The sequence below is a fragment of the Piliocolobus tephrosceles genome, chromosome 14, assembly GCF_002776525.5.
Source record: "Piliocolobus tephrosceles isolate RC106 chromosome 14, ASM277652v3, whole genome shotgun sequence".
NCBI classification, from domain to species: domain Eukaryota; kingdom Metazoa; phylum Chordata; class Mammalia; order Primates; family Cercopithecidae; genus Piliocolobus; species Piliocolobus tephrosceles.
The window spans coordinates 104,883,898-104,902,531 of NC_045447.1; the positions used below are offsets into that span (position 1 = coordinate 104,883,898).

General features: G+C 42.3%; 1 protein-coding gene across 2 annotated transcripts in view; it reads right to left on the reverse strand.

Annotated features, from left to right (window-relative positions):
- Positions 1 to 4,045: 4,045 nt before the first annotated feature.
- The window catches only part of NFIL3 (nuclear factor, interleukin 3 regulated), a 15,812-nt gene continuing 1,223 nt past the window's right edge, over positions 4,046 to 18,634 (reverse strand). Inside the window, exons 1-2 of one of the 2 annotated variants that reach the window (XM_023191339.1) lie at positions 18,528 to 18,634; positions 4,046 to 5,907 (exon numbers count right to left, since the gene is read on the reverse strand). In XM_023191339.1, coding sequence (XP_023047107.1) covers positions 4,347 to 5,735 — 1,389 coding nt within the window. In that variant the 5' untranslated portion in view covers positions 5,736 to 5,907; positions 18,528 to 18,634 and the 3' untranslated portion in view covers positions 4,046 to 4,346. The remainder of the gene's footprint in view (positions 5,908 to 18,527) is intronic. The other variant, XM_023191340.1, reaches the window with a different exon arrangement.

The window sequence follows — 18,634 nt, forward strand, 5'->3', positions numbered from 1 at the left end:
ATTTTCATTAGTTCTTGAATTAATTTTTTCCTTATGTCCACTAGAATCAAAATAAGCAACCTCTGGGAATTACTGCCAAGCTCTCTCTCTTTTTTTTTTCCCTCGAGATGGAGTCTTGCCCTGTTACTCAGACTGGAGTTCAGTGGCACAATCTCAGTTCACTGCAACCTCCACCTCCTGGGTTCAAGCAATTCTCCTGTCTCAGCCTCCTGAGTAGCTGGGAATATGGGTGCACGCCGCCACACCTGGCTAATTTTTGTGTTTTTAGTAGAGACATGGGTTCACCATGTTGGCCAGGCTGGTCTCGAACCCTTGATCTGAGGTGATCCACCCGCCTCGTCATCCCAAAGTGCTGGGATTACAGGTGTGAGCCACCACACACGGCCACAAGTTTTTCTTATTTAAATTTTTCTGGTGCAAGTAGCTGGTGGCCCAGCCCAAGACATCTCGGTGGTAATTAATACTACAACAACTCCCCATCTCTGGCCACAGAACACAAAACAACAAACACCAGGTGGGTGCTGCCAATGATTTCCATTTCTGAGAAATAATTCATAGTTTTCAAAAATGAGCTTAACAGCTGCTAGTTTTTTAAAAAAATGTAACGTGATTTCTTTTAAGGTTTTAATCAACAATGGCTGTGTGTCAAAAAGGTGCCTATTTGTGAGGAATTTGACTTCAGGAGAGGAAACACGTGTGCATATCCGTGAGCAGTGGAAGACCTACACTGATGGGGGCTGTTTTTATTTGGGAATGTTTGCTGGTTGAGGATAAAAAAGAATAGTTATTACACAGTTATTATACATCTATACAAGTAGATGCTTAGACAGCAGTTTCACTGATTGACAGAAGAAAGCCACTTTGGATACTCCTTTTCTCATGCAGGTTGGAGAGATGCCTTAGTCTCATTTCCCGGGTATATCGGGGGAAGAACAAAGTGCCTGACCTGACCGCTGCTTTTGATGGCCAGCTGGGGGAGTTCCGACAAGTCACCCTCTCAGAGTCTCAGCATTCTTCTTTATAAAAATGGGCACAACAATAAAAAACCGAAAACCAAAAAAAGGCCAAACAATGGACACAGGATATGCAGCCTTCCTGCAGGACGCATGCACAGGCGTGCACCGCACAGGGGAGCTGGGGGCTATCGGGGCGCAGACCCCCCCGACCCCCCGACTCTGCCCTGCGTGGCTCCCTACTGCGATTGGCCTGGCTGGTGGCTGTGGCTGCTGTGTCCTCGCCCAGCCAATGCCCCTGAGGATCACTCAGGTTCTCCACAGGCCTCTCCTGTTCAGTCACTGGGGCGGAACCCAGTGGGAGCTTGCTTGGGTTGTGCCTGCCTGCAGCTTCCTCCCACTCTCTGGGCCTGCCGGAGAGCACCTTGCTGGGAATTCCTAAACCTTCTGGAGCTCTGAGGTTTGTGTTTCTCTTTTTGAATAGAGTTATACATTTATTTGGTTTTAAACACATCTTCTCTCATTCTTGGGGGCTCTGTGAGTGGGAAGGAGAGGCGGTGGTGGTTGGTTGGTTGACATCATGAAACCAAAGTGTCAAGGTGTAATTTTACATTTCTTGGTCTCTAGTGGGATTGGAATTGTTTGTTTATGATATTCCTTTTATTCCTAAGGAGTTACATTTTTTTTTTTTTTGAGATAAGTAAGGTCTTGCTCTATTGCCCGTCTGGGGTGCAGTGGTGCCATTGCAACTCACTACAGCTCGAACTCCTGGGCTCGAGCAATCCTCCCTCCTCAGCCTCCTGCAGAGTTAGGACTACAGGCATGTGCCACCATGCCCAGCTAATTTTGGGGGAGTTTTGGGGGTGGGGGTAGAGACAGGGTCTCACTATGTTGCCCAGTCTTGGCTCAAACTCCTGGGCTCAAGCAATTCTCTCACCTAGGCCTCCCAAAGTGCTAGGATTATAGGCATGAGCCACCACCCCCAGCCACGAGTCACATTTTAAACATGGTCCCAATGATAACTTCGATCCTTGAAATGAAAAGGCAAAAAAAGGCTAAGGAAAAGAGTTCAAATGATGACATCTCAGTGTGTTACACACCATGAGCCTTAATATTCACAGATTACCGGGGAAGCTGCTGTTTGCTTCCGCACTGCTCTGAGAGATCAAAGTTCTTTCAAAAAAAAAAAAAAAAAAACTACTCGAGATTTACCTTTCTTGCTATTATCTACTTATTCTCCCTTTCAGTAGCCCAGAATGTAAGGCTGATCCCTTTTTGGACAATTTACCAATAGTTATCTTAGTATTTATCTTACTTCACGGCTACAAACTCTCCCATCTCCTTCGGAAAGTCTGCTGTTGCCCCTCTTATCAAGTGTGCACCCCAGGTACGGAGGACAGCCACCCGTGCTTGGAATGCTATTTGCATTGACACAACCCAGAGTTCCACTGTTGTTGACTCTTAGTAAGCTTGAGGGAACTAAAACTCATTTTTTAAAATGTAGTTATTTTATTATTTTTCTCCCAACTGTGAATTTGGATAGCTTTTTTTTTTTTTTTTTAATGTAGGAACCTGGCTTTACGGTGTATCCCTGTTATATTTTGTGTTGTTAGATTCATCCTACCCATCCAGGCCGCCAAAGGCTTTTGGGTCCTGACTCCCGTCAGATACTTTAGCTCCTTCCCTGCTCTATAACTTTCACAAATGAGAAGAGTCTGCCTCTGAGCCTCACCCAGCCACTAGTAAAACACTGGAGAGAGAAGGCCAAGAGCAGCGCCAGGCGGCACATTTCCCTAAGAGCCAGATTTCAGAGAGGAAAGTGACCCCTGTGGCAAAAAGGACAAAGTGGATGGCCTGTGTGTGTGTGTGTGTGTGTCACTGGCAGTGCCTTTAATACAAAGCATCATGCTTTTTAAAAATATGAAAGTGCAGGAAATTTAGCATATCAAAAATCAGGCTTGTGCTCAAAGCGGGCAGTCACAAAGACTGCAGACTCCTAAAACGGGATGCTACCCTTGGGCTCTTCCTGCCTGCATTTTGCCTCCCTGCCAACACGAGATGCGGGTGAGAAGTGAGGGCTGAGTCACTGTCACTCTGCACCTGTTCCAGGACTGCTCAAGTCTTTTACCCACTTCTAGAATAGAAAAGAGGTCAGTGTGGAAAGAGATGTTTCTGGAGGGGGCTTCCGTGAGCAGTTATCTCTGGAGAAAGCTGTGCCTGACTAATGCCCAGCCCGCCTACCAACCCCCACAACTTTCCCCCGACCCCACCCCATCCCAGACGCAGAGGCAGATGCCAGTCACGCATTGCAACAGAAGCACTTGGTCCACGTTTGACCACGCTTACTTCTATAAGGCAACTGAGGGTCTTGGACAAATAACCAATAATGGTCTTATCCTCAATTTACTTAGGAAGATTTCTTTTTTGGACTTCTATGTTGTAATTTTTAAGCTAATATCTGAAGATATAGAGCCATTCTTTCCATTCATCATTAATAAATCTTCTAAAATGTCATTATATATACTCACATTATGTATGTTGGCATGCGGTAATTGACGTGTTCTTTGAAATTTTAACAACTAAATAAAATTAGTGTTTAGCTTAGTTCCCTAGATTGTTATACTCTAGAACTGTTAAGACTTATAATAACATAAAAATGCCTCATCCTCAGTCTTTATCTGCTCTTTTAAAACAGACTTTAATAAAATGCATCAGTGACTCAACTACCCACATCCATGTGTCATACTTAAAGGGTAGATAACTAAGAAGAGGCTGTTACCAAACAACTTGGATTTTTATACTTAAGAAAATTATAGAGAAAACATAATTTTACAGAAAAATATATAATATAAAGTAATTTAGTGAATTAGTCTTGAATGCAAGAAAATTCACTGTTATTTTTCTTTTCTTTCTCTTTAGGTTTTCCAACTGATAGCCTGGAAAAACAAATTATTTGCTGAACTTAGCACTTCAGTTTTCTCTTATTCAGGGGAGAAAACTCCCCCATATAAAATGTAAAATAGCTTAATATTTATTTTTGTAACTTAAATTGATTTTTCTTTTCCATCAAATCAAATGCAATGGAGCAGGAGTTCTGTGTTTGTCACCAATCCTTTATTGAAACTGGTAACTTACACACTTTATAATAGAACAACAAAAATAATGTTCAATATATACAGCCTTTGCATGGACTATTAGACTATACACAGGCAGAGTGATAACACAATCTAATCTTCATCATAATCTGTGCACAGAAAGACACCAAACAGACAACATGTGCACATCACAGTGAAATGACATCACAGGTCCAGTGAAAATTCAGCATAATACAAAACGGACTGCTCTATTGCAAATGACGTCTTTCTAAATGCCCAGCTCTTACTCAGTAGTAATTTACCCAGAGTCTGAAGCAGAGATTGGTTGTGTGGCTATAAGTCTCTTCAGAGAGACAACCTCTGCAGATAAGTTTGCTATCCCCTGCTTCAAATACAAATTCTCTGGGTCAGAAACTTTGTAGCCACTGTCTTTCATTTCAACAACTCCAGTTTTGAAACTATTCTGAGTTTTGCCACTCAGTTCTTTTTGATGCCAGTGCTCCGATTTGAGAGACCAATCTTGAATGTTAGTCACTTGCACTGAGAAAGGAGTAAGAGAAGAATGTACCATACTTGGGGCACTATGCTTTTCGAGTTCAAAATGTCTTTTAGATGTCATGTCAATAGGTGAGGAAAGTTTTTGCGTGGCCTCAAATTCATTATCAAAGGCTTCTACTTTGATCTGCATGGCTTTAGCTTTGATCCGGAGCTTGTGTGGCAAGGCAGAGGAATTCACTTCTGGAACTTTAACCACCGTTGCATGCACGTGCTTGAGTTCAACTGGAGAATGGATGGGGCCCTTGGGGACCTGTTGCTCATCTTCGCCATCAGATGACTTTCCTACCACACCATCGTCGGTTTCCGACGTTCTCGGGGAGTTGCTGGAGGATCGGTTGACTTGCAGTAGTGGGGGAGAGTGTGAGTATCCAGAAAAAGAATTCCCCATATAGTTTTGATAGATGGACGCTGTGTAAGAGCCTCGGTCATCTCTTGGCTCCCTTGTGTAGCTCTCTAATTCCATCGGCTCTTGCTTGATAATCTGGAACTTGTTTTCAGGACTTCTGCAGCTTCCCTGCACAGAGCTCTCCTGTGTGTGCTCTACCGAGGACACTTCTGAAACATCGGACAGCGAGCTTTGTGGAGAGTGTTTAATGACAGAAATACAACTGCTTGCCACCATCGAGGGTTCGTGCTCGTCCACAAATGAGCTCACACTGGATTTGGAAGTCTGGTAATCTTGAAAGTACACAGCTGTAGAATTACTGAGTTTCTGAATCTCTTGAGCATACGCTGTGGAGCTAATTAAACCAAACTTTAATTTTAGTGAAAGCAGCTCAGCTTTTAAAGTGGCGTTTTCTTCTCCCAGTGCAATTAGTTTGTTCTCTAAAACCAGGTCATTCAGTCGACGCTTCTCACGAGATCTTTTGGCAGCTTCATTATTTTTCCGCCTTTTTTCCCAATACATCGCATCTTTCTTTTCATCGGGAATGAACTCCCGTTTCCTCCGACACGCAGAAGATTTGTTTTTCCCCACACTTCCTTCACTGAGAAGCAGCTCCTCACCTGTGGTGGAGTCTTCAGACACTTCCGTTAAAGCAGAATTAAGGACCATCATCTTGTCCACATTGCTATTGGCATCAAGAGATGCCTGCTCCTTTTTGATGGTCTGCATTTTTCTCAGCTGCATCAGAAACAACCTTCCCCTATATATGTGTGTAGGAGAACAAATTAATTTCCCCGTATTCTCAAGCTCTTTAAAAACTCTGGTTTGAAATCCATCAATATTCTTCCTTTTGTTCTACTGTCTGGGATAAATCCGTGAGGCTCCTTATTGAATGAAGTTGGGCCTCCGTGGTTATCTGCAATACATGAATAAAAGAAAAAAAACCCCAGTTATTCATTGGATAAATGTTTATTACAAATTATGTACAAGGAAATATGCTAAGCATGTAGGGCATACAAGCACAGATGAGGCACGGCCACAGTTCTTTCTTTCAACGAGTTAGCATTCTCAAAAAGGAAATAAGTTCCCAAATACCTAAACTATAAAGCTGTAAAGGACAAATCCCTAATAAGACCTATCAGTAAGAGAATATGTGGTCCAGGAAAGTAAGGGAAAAATAACCTCTGCCCAGGGAGAAATAGAGGAAGGCTGTATTTAATGAGGCAAAATGGAGAAATAGTTGGGTGTGGGCAATTACAGGAAGGAAATGACAGATAGCCTCTGGTTGGTAAGTTTCTAAATAGTACATGCATACCGTGGTGCTTCTAAATAATGTTACCTAATGTTTACATCACTGCCAAGCAATATGCTCAGCTCTTAAAAGGGACTTAACCAAGTAAACTTTAACATGAGTAAAAAAAAATTCTGCACTCCTATATGGAATATAAATGGAGACAAATTTCTTCTACAAAAACTAAAGTAAAAGCCACATTAACAACAGAGCTGTTGGTTTTAATCTACACCTTAACGTGGACATAAACCTGCCCATCACATCCCTGACTGCCTGGTAGGCTTATATCCCAGCAAATTCCACCAGGTGACCCACTGCAACTAAATGAAAAGGATTCTTCTTGATCAAGCCATCTCTTTACAAACATCTGAGTTTAAGAGATTAGAATTTTTTTTTTCTGATTCCTTTGAATTGTTCTATCAAACATTCAACATCGAAGTATCCAAAATACTTCTTGTGATCTTGAAAATTCTGTCAAAATAGATTTCAGATTTCAGTTACATAGTAGCTTTGAACTAAAAAACAGTTACTAGGCCAGGCGCCGTGGCTCACGCTTGTAATCCCAGCACTGGAGGCCAAAGTGGGCAGATCACGAGGTCAGGAGATCGAGACCATCCTGGCCAACATGGTGAAACCGTATCTCTACTAAAAAATACAAAAATTAGCTGGGTGTGGTGGTGTGCGCCTGCAATCCCAGCTACTCGGGAGGCTGAGGCAGGAGAATCGCTTGAACCCGGGAGGTGGAGATTGCAGTGAGCTGAGATCACACTACTGCACTCCAGCCTGGTGACAGAGCAAGACTCCATCCAAAAACAAAACAAAACAAAACACACACACACAAAACAAAAAAAAAACACTATTCTATTCAAAGGGGTTTTAAAAGTATAGTGCATTCTTGAAACAAAATTATTTTAAACCAAGAGAATATAGTTACAGAAAAAAATTTCTTTCATTTATATGAATTAGTTTCAAGTAAAATATAAGAACTCAAGAATAGAATCATTCATTAGTTTCCTCTTCCACTGATGAAATACTTACAGTACAAATTTGGCCTGAAGATTGCCTTAGCTTGAGTTAATAAAGTCCATGTTATGTTCCAATAGCAATCGTTGCATGGGGGCTTTTGAATTTAGCTATGTTTCTAGACACTGATTCTCTGCCTAATGTTCCAGTTGGTAATACTTTTTGTAAAACAGACGTGGTACAACAACGGTTTCATCAGCACGATCTGCACACAGTAGCACTTTATCCTACCATACTAAAAAGATGTAATGAGCCAGGCGTGGTGGCTCACACCTGTACATCCCAGCACTTTGGGAGGCTGAGGCGGGAGGATCATCTGAGGTCAGGAGTTTGAGACCAGCCTGGCTAACATGGTGAAACCCCATCTCTACTAAAAATACAAAAATTAGTCAGGCATGGTGGCAGGTGCCTGTAATCCCAGCCACTCGGGAGGCTGAGGCAGGAGAATTGCTTGAACCCAGGAACCCAGGAGGCGGAGGTTGCAGTGAGCCGAGATCGCACCATTGCACTCCAGCATGGGGGACAAAAGTGAGACTTCGTCTCAAAAAAAAAAAAAAAAAAAAAAAAAGATGTAATGTTCTTACATGGTATCACTATCTCTTTCTTATGCCTAGTTTCATAATGACTAATAAAGTGAAGTTTACTTTTATCAATTGGAAAAGCCTGCCAGCTTCTTTTATCTTTTCCAGAAGGAATGAAAGGAATTATGTAATAATTTCAGGATCATAAAGAATAATGTTTCATGCCAGGTTTTTGCCCATTAAACTGAGCCAACACAGTTAAGGGAACAGCTAGTCGTAACTCAGAGAAATTTGTGACTATGAATACCAAGTTTCTGTTCTTTGATAACGAAACTTTAATGGGAAATGAAGGCAAGGAGTATGTCACAGTCAGCAGTGATGCTGCAGAGAAGGAATCTTCCTATTTATCATTTAAACAATATTATTTCCTTTTTCTTTTATTGATACAGAGTCTCGCTCTGCTGCCCAGGCTAGAGTGCAGTGGCAATCTTGCCGCACTGCAACCTCTGCCTCCTGGGCTCAAGCGATTCTCCTGCCTCAGCCTCCTGAGTAGCTCGGGTTACAGTTGCATGCCAGCAACTAATTTTTTTGTATTTTTAGTAGAGACAGGGTTTTACCATGTTGGCCAGGCTGGTCTTGAACTCCTGACCTTAGGTGATTCGCCTGCCTTGGCCTCCCAAAGTGCTGGGATTACAGGCATGGGCCACCACGCCCAGCCAACAATACTGTTTCCTCTAATTTGCATTTAGGTTTTATCCTCTAACATGAAAGCCCAGTTTCCTCTACATATTGAATGGATTCTTTCCTCTGTTGCAGTCTGTACTCTGCCATTCAGCAAAGTCCTCCTGCTAAAGTAAAACAAGTGGAGAAGTAAAGAGGAAGATATCCCAGTTACAGACGACTGCACTGACCTTTCCCAAGGCACCTTTCAAATCTCCACTATAGTCTCGGCCACTACTTTTTTCCACTTTTAGTTTTTAAACATATGATCCCTTGCAGACTATTAATTCTGGTTATTTTCTCCACTTGAGAATCTTTCTCTTTCATGTGTTACCTTATTTGTTCCTTCTTTAAAAAAAAAAAAAAAATCAGATTCCTTTATTTTGCCTCACTAACTAGTTTTTACAGTAATGCTTTTGAAATGCCCCACCATTCTGTCTGTCTTAGTTACTCTTCCTAAACTTCGAGGACTTTTTCAAGGTTGGGGCCCAATTGGGAAGGAGCCTTCACAATCCTATTTCTATTTAACTGAAATAGCCCCATTTGTCTTAAAATTTCCTTAACTCGTGTCTTCTAGGTGTCTAAGTACTATATGTCTACTTTATCATCTCTACGACTTTGTTGGTACATTCAGACCTACAGAAAACCTCATTTCCTTTCTTTTTTTTTTTTTAGATGGCGTTTCACTCTTGTTGCCCAGGCTGGAAGTACAATGGTGTGATCTTGGCTCACCACAGCCTCCGCCTACAGGGTTCAAGCAATTCTCCTGCCTCAGCCTCCTGAGTAGCTGGGATTACAGGCATGTGCCGCCATGCCCAGATACTTTTGTATTTTTAGTAGATGGGGTTTCTCCATGTTGGTTGGGCTGGTCTTGAACTCCCGACCTCAGGTGATCCGTCCACCTTGGTTCCCAAAGTGCTGGGATTAAAGGCGTGAGCCACCACACCTGGCCATCTCATTTGTTTTTAATCATCTTCTTCCTATTTGAATTTCATGACATGTCACTATAAATCTGTGATTCTTCTCTCATCTGTATATATTATATTCATGGTCTCCACAACTCAGTGGCAAATCACCATACTATCTTAGGGTATTTTCTGTAATATTATGTGTCAAATAATCTTGCAGTGTTAAAAAGAGTTTATCAGCATTGTGGGATGATCCGGAGAGAGGCATCATCACATACACTGTGTGTGTTTCCACATGTTTGTCTTTTGTGCCCAACTACACTGGGAATTACTTCAGGGTGGAAATTAAAATATACTTGCAGTCTTCTAGCAAAAACCTGGAGATATTAGGTGCTCAACGTTTCATTGACAGTCACCCATATACCTTATATAAGAGAGTTTTGTAACCGGAAAACTTTTTTGATGCTTTCTTTTAGTGTTATGTGAATTGTAAAGAAGATATTTTACTTATTAACAGAGAGATTCTCTTATTCATTAATTGGTTTACTCAACACATATGGAGCACCCACTGTGTACTGGGCACAAGGGGAGACTGGGGGCACATAAACAGGGAGAGGAAAAAACCAAACTCCGGAGACCAGGCACTCAGTCGTGGGTGGGAGACAAACAGGTGAGCAGAGAGGAACCAGGTGTGAGTGCAGAGTTGCACAGACATGGGCCTGGGGTGCAGGCTTTCTTCTTCTTCTTCTTCATGGAGATAATAACAAAAACAATCATAATAGGTGCCATTTATTGAACACTTATCACAGAACGGGCACTGGGAGCCTGACCTGCTTTCCTTCATTCACTTTCAATGACCATTTTCAGATAAGAAAACTAAGGCTCACAGAAGTCAAGTGACTTGCCCAGCGTCACACAGCTAGTTAAATGGCAGAGCTTACATTCCGGTCAGTTCCTTTACTCGCTCCTACACTTTCACAGGTGGTTTGCATCTGTGCAATGCAGTCTTATTTACACGCAGTTCTCTTTTGTGTCACTTTCAATTCTAAGTAATACACGCCCCTTTACTAAGTTACTTTGGGCGCAGTAAGGCACTATGCTAGCTTGACTTTTTTTTTTTTTTTTTTTTTGAGATGGAGTTTCGCTCAGGCTGGAGTGCAATGGCGCTATCTCAACTCACTGCAACCTCCACCTCCCGGGTTCAAGCGATTCTCCTGCCTCAGCCTCCCGAGTAGCTGGGATTACAGACATGCGCCACCATGCCCAGCTAATTTTGTATTTTTAGTAGAGACAGGGTTTCTCCATGTTGGTCAGGCTGGTCTCGAACTCCCAACCTCAGGTGATCCGCCTGCCACGGCCTCCCAAAGTGCTGGAATTACAGGCATGAGCCACCACGCCTGGGCCCTTAACTTCTTAACTTCTTTAAGCCAGCAAAGATACTATCTAGAACTTTTCTCCATCCTCCTTAGAGATGTTTCAGATCTGGCACTATTTATGAATTGAGAAAACACTTTACTAATTTTCGTATCTCTGCTAAAATTTTAACCTCCTGGCCATTCTAATTATGTTAAATAGAGAAAAAGAAATATGATAGCTGTGGACACTGTCAGCTATGATTTCTTTTTTAACAAATCCAAGAGTGTAATCTGTTTTCACCATGAGGCGGGGGACAGTGTCTCTCTGACCCTCTCATTTTGCAGATTAATCAGCTAGAAGACAGGCTGACCTTCCCAAGACCACACAACAGTTGGGCACAGATGGGTTCTGGGCTCTCCTTATGCCCCTCAACAATAAACTTAAAGCAAATGCAAAAGTAGTTTATGATGCCTTCAAAAAGCCTCAGGATTTATGCTAACCTAACACATTTATTTCAAGCCTCAATATTTTCCCTTATGATTAATTTAACAATTACTTCATCTATGCATCATCTTTTCAAATCAACATCTAATGTTGTGGTATATTAGTCATTGCTTAAGTTTCTTTTTTGGTGAATAATTGACACTACATGCCAATTCTATGATGTTAGTGTACTCAGCACGATTAACTTCATTACACACATTACATGACATGACTCTCCTTGAAAACACAAATAAAAAAGAGAAATTTAAGAGCAGGTATTATTACATACCAGTTAACATACTTTTTCATACATACTCTGAAGGTGCCATCACTAATTAATACTTTTGTATAGTCCATCACACTATTTCTCTAAGCAAGAATCATACGGCAAGAATTATATTTCGTAAACCCAGATATTAAAAGTTTAAGTCAGATTACCTAAATATTGTTTTTAAGAATAAGATTTGATTTAGAAAATTCTATAAAAGAATATAACCTCATAACAATGATTCTAGACCAAATTTATCCTTGAGGAGTTATCTCATTATTTATGTTTATGATAGACCTTTATCTTCCCTGGTCTCTCACAGAAATAATGTTTAACATTCCAAGCTCTACAAAGGAAAAGAATAAACATGCTTTGTTTCAATCATCTGAAATCTTACTAATAGTCTAAACATTAAAATCTACTCTGAGAACATTTTGTTATTAATTATCTCTAAAGGATAAGTTTTATGGCAAATTGCTATATATATTTTGTTTTTAAAATTCTGTCAATAGAAGATTAAATACTATTTGATCCGCCCAATGATTTGGAAACATTATAGAATTATCTTATTTTCCCTCTCCTCTCTGAATGTATTGTTTTCTCCCTGTTGTATAATATAGATAACAGTAAAGGAAGAAAAATGTTTTCAAGGTAAGCTTAAATTATGTTAAACTGTAAGCCATCTCTCCAGTAAGACAGCAGATGCTTATTTTTGAGATAAATGTCATTTTCATGAAAAAATCAAATCAATTAATCAATTCACATCTCTTTATACTTTTAAAGTATGAACACTAGCAATATATTAACCCTACACTTTCTTCCTGTGGGTAAAATTCACACTATCTGTGTCAATGAAATACTTTACTTCTTTTCATGGATGAGAAAACAATCTAGTATTTAAAAGCAGAGATGAAATAAGAAAAGAATTCACTACACGTGTACAACCCAGAGGAAATGGGGAGTGAAAAAACTCAGTCAGAAAACACTAAAGTTGCAAGAGAATTTTCTAATCCCATTGAAAAAGAAAAGGATTTTTAAATTGAGAAAACTGTTGAACCTCTCTAAGGGTCGTTCTATCCCCAGGAAGCAGCTTACTCCAAAGTTAGAGAGAAATGTATAGTTGATCAAGACAGGCAAGACACACACACACACACACACACACAAACACACACACACACTTGCACACTGCCAGAATCTGTTCTATCATAGCAACAAATTGACCTACTTTTTCTATTTGGGTGCCTCCATAAATAAATGTGTCAAAGCCTGTTCCAGTTTATGATAAATGAAAATATTTCAAGTTCAACAAAGAACTAGTTGAAAATTAAATTTAAATTTAATAAATACAATGACAACACTGCATTTTATTACATCACTGATGTAATTTAAGTAATTGAAATATGAAATAGTATAACATTCTTCAAGAGGTCATCAGTGTTTGTAACTTAATACACAATTAAATTATTCTGAAGTCTGCAAAGAGTAAGCACATACACGCTAGCACGACCAAACACTTAACTGCACAGCTTGAGAAATAAGAACAGCTCTCACTAAAGATGAGAAGTAACATGGGGGAAAAACAGGACAGTAATAATTTTTTAAAAATCTATAGAAACTTAAAAGTGGAGACTATTAATATCTTGAAACTTCTGAAAAGATAACTGATGAGTGTAGCAACTAATCTGAAATCTTAAAAGGACATCAACAATCACAAAGTAACCCAGTTGTAGGAAATCCTCCAATGAATAAGTAATACATGCAACACGGTGTAATGACGGCAAAAATGGTGGGCGGGGAGGGGGGGGCAGTCAGGCCGAGAAAATTCCTGAAAGTTTCTAATGATAATGTAGAATCATCCCAACTTGCTTCACTTGGCTTTTTAATTTCTTTTTCCACTTTTCTAGTCAGTGGATGATTATAAATGTCATTTGCTACCTTATGAATAGAGTAGATTTTTAAATGCTTATTTTTAGTGTTTATTTGAAGGCCAGTTAATTACAGTTTAAGACCCCTAAAAAGCTAATTAGTAAAAGACATCATGTTCTGATAACTAAAAGGCTTATAAACATCACTCTGAGTCCGTCCTGTGAAACTGAGTCCTCAAAGCACAGATTATTAACAAATGGCATCTAGCAAATCTCAAGTAAACTTTCTTATCATAAAAACAAGCTATGCTCTTATTAAAGTCATATGAGAAACAGTTCTGGGTGTTTTTTTTTTTAACTACAGTAAAGTTACTTACAAAGAAATGTGAAAGATAACTGGGGGTAGTAGTAATAAAAATTCATTTTGAAACTGAAAAATTCTTATGTAATGTCTGTGATCAAAGGTCAACGTCTTTCAACATTCTCATACAAGTCAACCTGGATAGAAATCAACTCAAATATAATTTAGAAAAATAACAGGATATCAAACAATGTGTTAAACCCTGTGAAATACAGGCATACCTTACAAAAACAAGAAATGAATATTAAAGGAAATTTCAATTACATTGTTTCTGTTATATTTTGAATTGAATCCCAAGTGTGCTCTCATTCCTCAATACAAATTAAAAATAAACAACTTTAACAGCATCAATGGCATCTGGATTACAATGGGAATCATGAAGTACATGAGTTTAACCTGGGTAAAAATAAAGCCCAGGCAATATGACTGCACCTTTTCCATTCCATGCTGCAATCGCATTTACATCTCGAAATTGACTCTAATGACCAAGGCAAGGTCAACTAGAAAAATCCACTCAGCTGGTGAGTCAGGCACATTGCTCAACGTCCGAAAGGCCTCTCACGAAGAGTTTTAATTTTCAGGCTGTTGCATCACAGTGATGTTATAACTGCACTGCACAAAAATAAGCCTTTAACCCAGAAAAGGAAATTGTTTCAAAAACTACAGTGAGTGTGAGAATACGCTTTGTTGAGGTGCAAATTTCCCCATCTGGTTTTCAGGCTCTGCGACCTGGGCTGCTAATTCATTTCTCCGAGTTTCCATTTCCTCATCTATGAAATGTGGCCGATAACAGAGCCCCTCAACACTGTGCCTGGCACATGCAGAGTATAAGTTTAGTAAATACTCTTAATCTCTTTTCTGAAGAATGATAAGTATCAAAAGGCAACGATGCCTATCAGTTCCAGGCTGTCTTCGCTGCTCACGAGTCTTACTGAAGCCTGACCTATGTCGCAAGTGTAAGGGTAAACCAAATGAAAATTAGTCAAAAGGGTCAAATATAAACACTTTCACAGGACCGGCCTTAGTTTTCAGGCTACATATACCCCCTACAAGAGAGCTGATGTGTGGTGTCTCACAATCCACTGCTGATCTCAGACCACAAAGTTTTAGATAGAGAAATCATTCAGGCTACAGAAAATGAGTCACAGAATGTGTAAGGGAATTGGAAAGAGCTGAGCTATTAATACGGCACTTGTCACTTCATTCCTGCTACTATAATCGACTCCTCTCTATTCCTTCAAGCAGCTCCCCAAAACATTAACCCAATGACTTGGGAAGTTTGAGGTTCTGCAATCCTGTCAGGAATTCCCCTTAAACTGAAATTAACATGGAACACAATGGCAAGGTTTTCAGGAAAAAAATAAATATTATTAGAACAAAAAAAGTATCCAAGAAAGATCTTATAGACTTAATTCCAACATGAATCCTTACTATTACTGCAAAGAGATTTACAAAGAGAAAAATGAAGGTAAATACTGACTGACACACACACACACAAAGATTCTGGCTGCTGGTCAATAATACAGGAAACATTTACTGAACTCCTCACAACCAACTAGGTCAACAGGTTTTATTCCCTCAGTTTACCCTGGAGAGTGATGGAAATCAGGACGGTGGAGGAAGATAACAAGCTGGGGCCTGGGACCCAGAGTTCTTGTGAGCCCAGGGCCTGTGCTCTTAGGATCTGTACCTCCCGATGCCTGTTCTCTAACTACTGCCTGTAACAAGAGGGAAACTGATTAGGGATAGGGGTGTAGCATATGATCCCACAGAAGCCAAGTTTTTGGTCAGTTTTCAACAAAGAGCACATTGCGTTGATATGCTTCAAGAGAACAGCTGTGATGTCTCCACGAATTCACTGTGAGTTCCCGCATGGGTACAATCTCGGAAGTCTTTATGCCAGGATGAAAGGACTGTAGTTTTACAGGAGGACAGCAGCGTCTATGTGGGTATTTTGATTTTATTTTGAACTCTGGAGATCAGTGTTCTCTCTAGCCTTTGACCATATAAATTAAAGGTTAAAAAAAAATCGGCTCAACTCAACTGGCCAAAGTCAAGCTGAGGCCTTCCTTTTTAATCACTATCAATACTGGAGCGCCCCCGCCCCCCATTTCTGTGGTCGGTGGACGTTTGGAGGTTTCTCTTAAGGTCTTTTTCACTTCAAGAATGGAGACGCGCTTCGCTCAGAAATACAATGAAGACTCTTGGAACAAAGGTGTCTGCAGGTTTCAGAACCTCACCGCAGAACAGGCGCGCAGTCAGGCCCCTGGATTTGCCCTGTTGGAGGGAGGGCCGCCGAGACGCAGGCACCCCGCGTCGCCCGCGCTGCCCCTGTCCGCCCCGTGCGGGCGCCGGGGTCCCTGGCTCCCTGGCTCCCCGGCTCCTGCGGCCCGGGCGAACCCAGAGCGCACCCGCACTCCGACCCGGGCCGGTCCCTAGGGCCCGGGCTCCACCGGCCGCGCCCCCACGCGGCGCCTCCCAGAGACCCCCCCTCCCTCCGGGTGGGCGGCGCAGCGGGGCCTCGGCGCCGCGAGGACCCCCCGCGCCAGAACAAAGGAATGTGGGGAGGGGGCAGGGAGGAGCGCAGGCCACCGAGCAGCCCCAGTATAACTGCCGGCCGGAGGCGCTTCTCGGTCCCGACCCGAGGTCCCCGCCCGCCACTACCAGACCCGCCCCCAGCCCGGCTTCTCGCAGACCCCACCGGCCCGCAAGAGGGAGCGGCGCACTGGGGGCCGCACGGACGCGCCATTGGAGATCCCGATCGGAAGGTGGCGCCACGCTGCCCCTACAGGGCCGGGACTCCCCCGCGAGCTCGCAAAGTAGGTCGGGGTCTGAAGCTGGGGGCCTAGAGCAACTAGCTTCTTGGAAAGCGACTGCAATTATTTGGGGTAATATACTCTGTTCCAGAGACGTCCACCCCCCCCACCAAAAAAACCCTGCACTTAATTTAAATGTTACGATATATACATCCCATCATATACATATATTCACACATAATCACTATGTAACAGTCCAGGAATAAATTAAATATTTGGGTAAATTACATATTCATACATCTTCACATGAGTAAAACTAGGGTATCCAGACAAAAATACGATCTACTAACCTATATCTGTTTCCCATAGGTCATATCTGATCTGGGGGTAAATAAATACTTCTGACCTCACTTACTGTTGTTATTTACAAAAACCAAGAACAGAAGATGGCACTTGACCATTCCTCGCTGTTCTCAGAGAACAGCAGTTTCCTAAAGTGTCCTTTAAAAACATAAATGGGAGCCAGCATCCAGCAAATCACCGGGCGCTGCGAAATGCCTTCCTAAAAATACAATCTTATCAAAGGTCTCCGAAGGCGTGTAGTTAAAACTACAGCAAATGGCCTTGAACTTGTATTTGCACACAGCCCTAGAGAAAACACCAGAAATAGCACTGCGAGGCCACAATTGTTAAAATGTGATAGGGCTAAATTTAGAAGAACGCGCGTTTCATTTAGGGCAAAAGACACACATTCAGCAGCATGAGCAAACTCCATGCTTACCCGGTTGTCTACTTTCCTGTTTAAAATATCCTTAAGAAAAAAAAAAAAACTGTTATAGTGACATTCTTAAAGGCTGAGACTGTCCTACTTTCTTTGTAGCAAGATTATAAAATCACGTAATTAGCTCCCTCTCTATGCTCACTGCCAGCAAATTCGGCAGTTACATAATGCAACATTTCCAGGAAACTATTATGTGATTTGTCTTGTCGTGTCTGAAAAAGCGATGACAATAAGGTGAGAAAAAGGGCTGATCGAATGGAATGCATTAAAATTAGGAAGGTGGGGAGGTAAACGTCACAATGGTTCGTCCCAGATTTAAAAATAACAGCTGAGAACATTGAAAGGGCGAACCCCAGTAGTACCCAAGATCAGAATTCAACCCGAGCAATTCTTGCTTTTAGGTTTTGTAGTATCGTTTTAAAACCTGTTTATTTGGGACGTAATATAGACGTAAATAACGATCTAATATCCAATGCTGCGGCTCAATTACCAAATCATTGCACACATACGCGCATATTCCCACATCAGCCCGCAATCCTTGCCAACATTTCACCGTGGGCAGATTATGCAATGTATGAAAGGACAAATCCCACAACCTTCCCGAGGGCTTGTAAAACACGCTGACGACAAACAGGGTGGAAAACGTCTGTGCAGACACAGCCCCTGACACAAACAAACGCCGCGCAGGCATTCTCCGAATGCCGTCACCGTTCACGCTACCAACCCGTTTTCTCACCAAGCAAATCAAGACTATTCCCCATTCCTCAACCCGCAAGTCCTCTCCCCCCTACGCCGCCAGCCCCAGGGAAGGAACGAGAAAGGAAGACACTAGAGAGGAAAGAGCATCTTCCCGCTCGGAGAGGGCTCAGCCTGCCTGGCGCTCTTCTCTACCAAAACATCAATTTTCCTGAAATCAGGAGACATTATGCAACAGCAGCGGGGGGAGAGCGCAAACCAGCCAGGACTACGTGCCGGCGCGAAGGCGCTGCAATCAAAGCAGCCACCTTAAGGTGGCGAGTCCCATCCTGACAAGGCAGCAAAAGTTTATGTAATGAATGCCCCGCGCGCACTCGCCGCTGCTGGCGAGCTCAGCTTACAGCCCGACCCCGCACACTGCGCGGCCAGCACCCCGCGCCCGCCCGCCCGCAGCGCGCCCGGGGAGCAGTCGCCGGGGCCCCAGCCGGCGGTGGGCGGAGCGCTTACCGTGTTCCTGCTCTTGGGCCGGCGAGGAGAAAGAAAGGGGCGGCCGCGAGTCGGGCGGCCGGCGCTCGGGGCTCGGGCCGGGCCGGGCCTCCGGGGCCGCGGCGGGA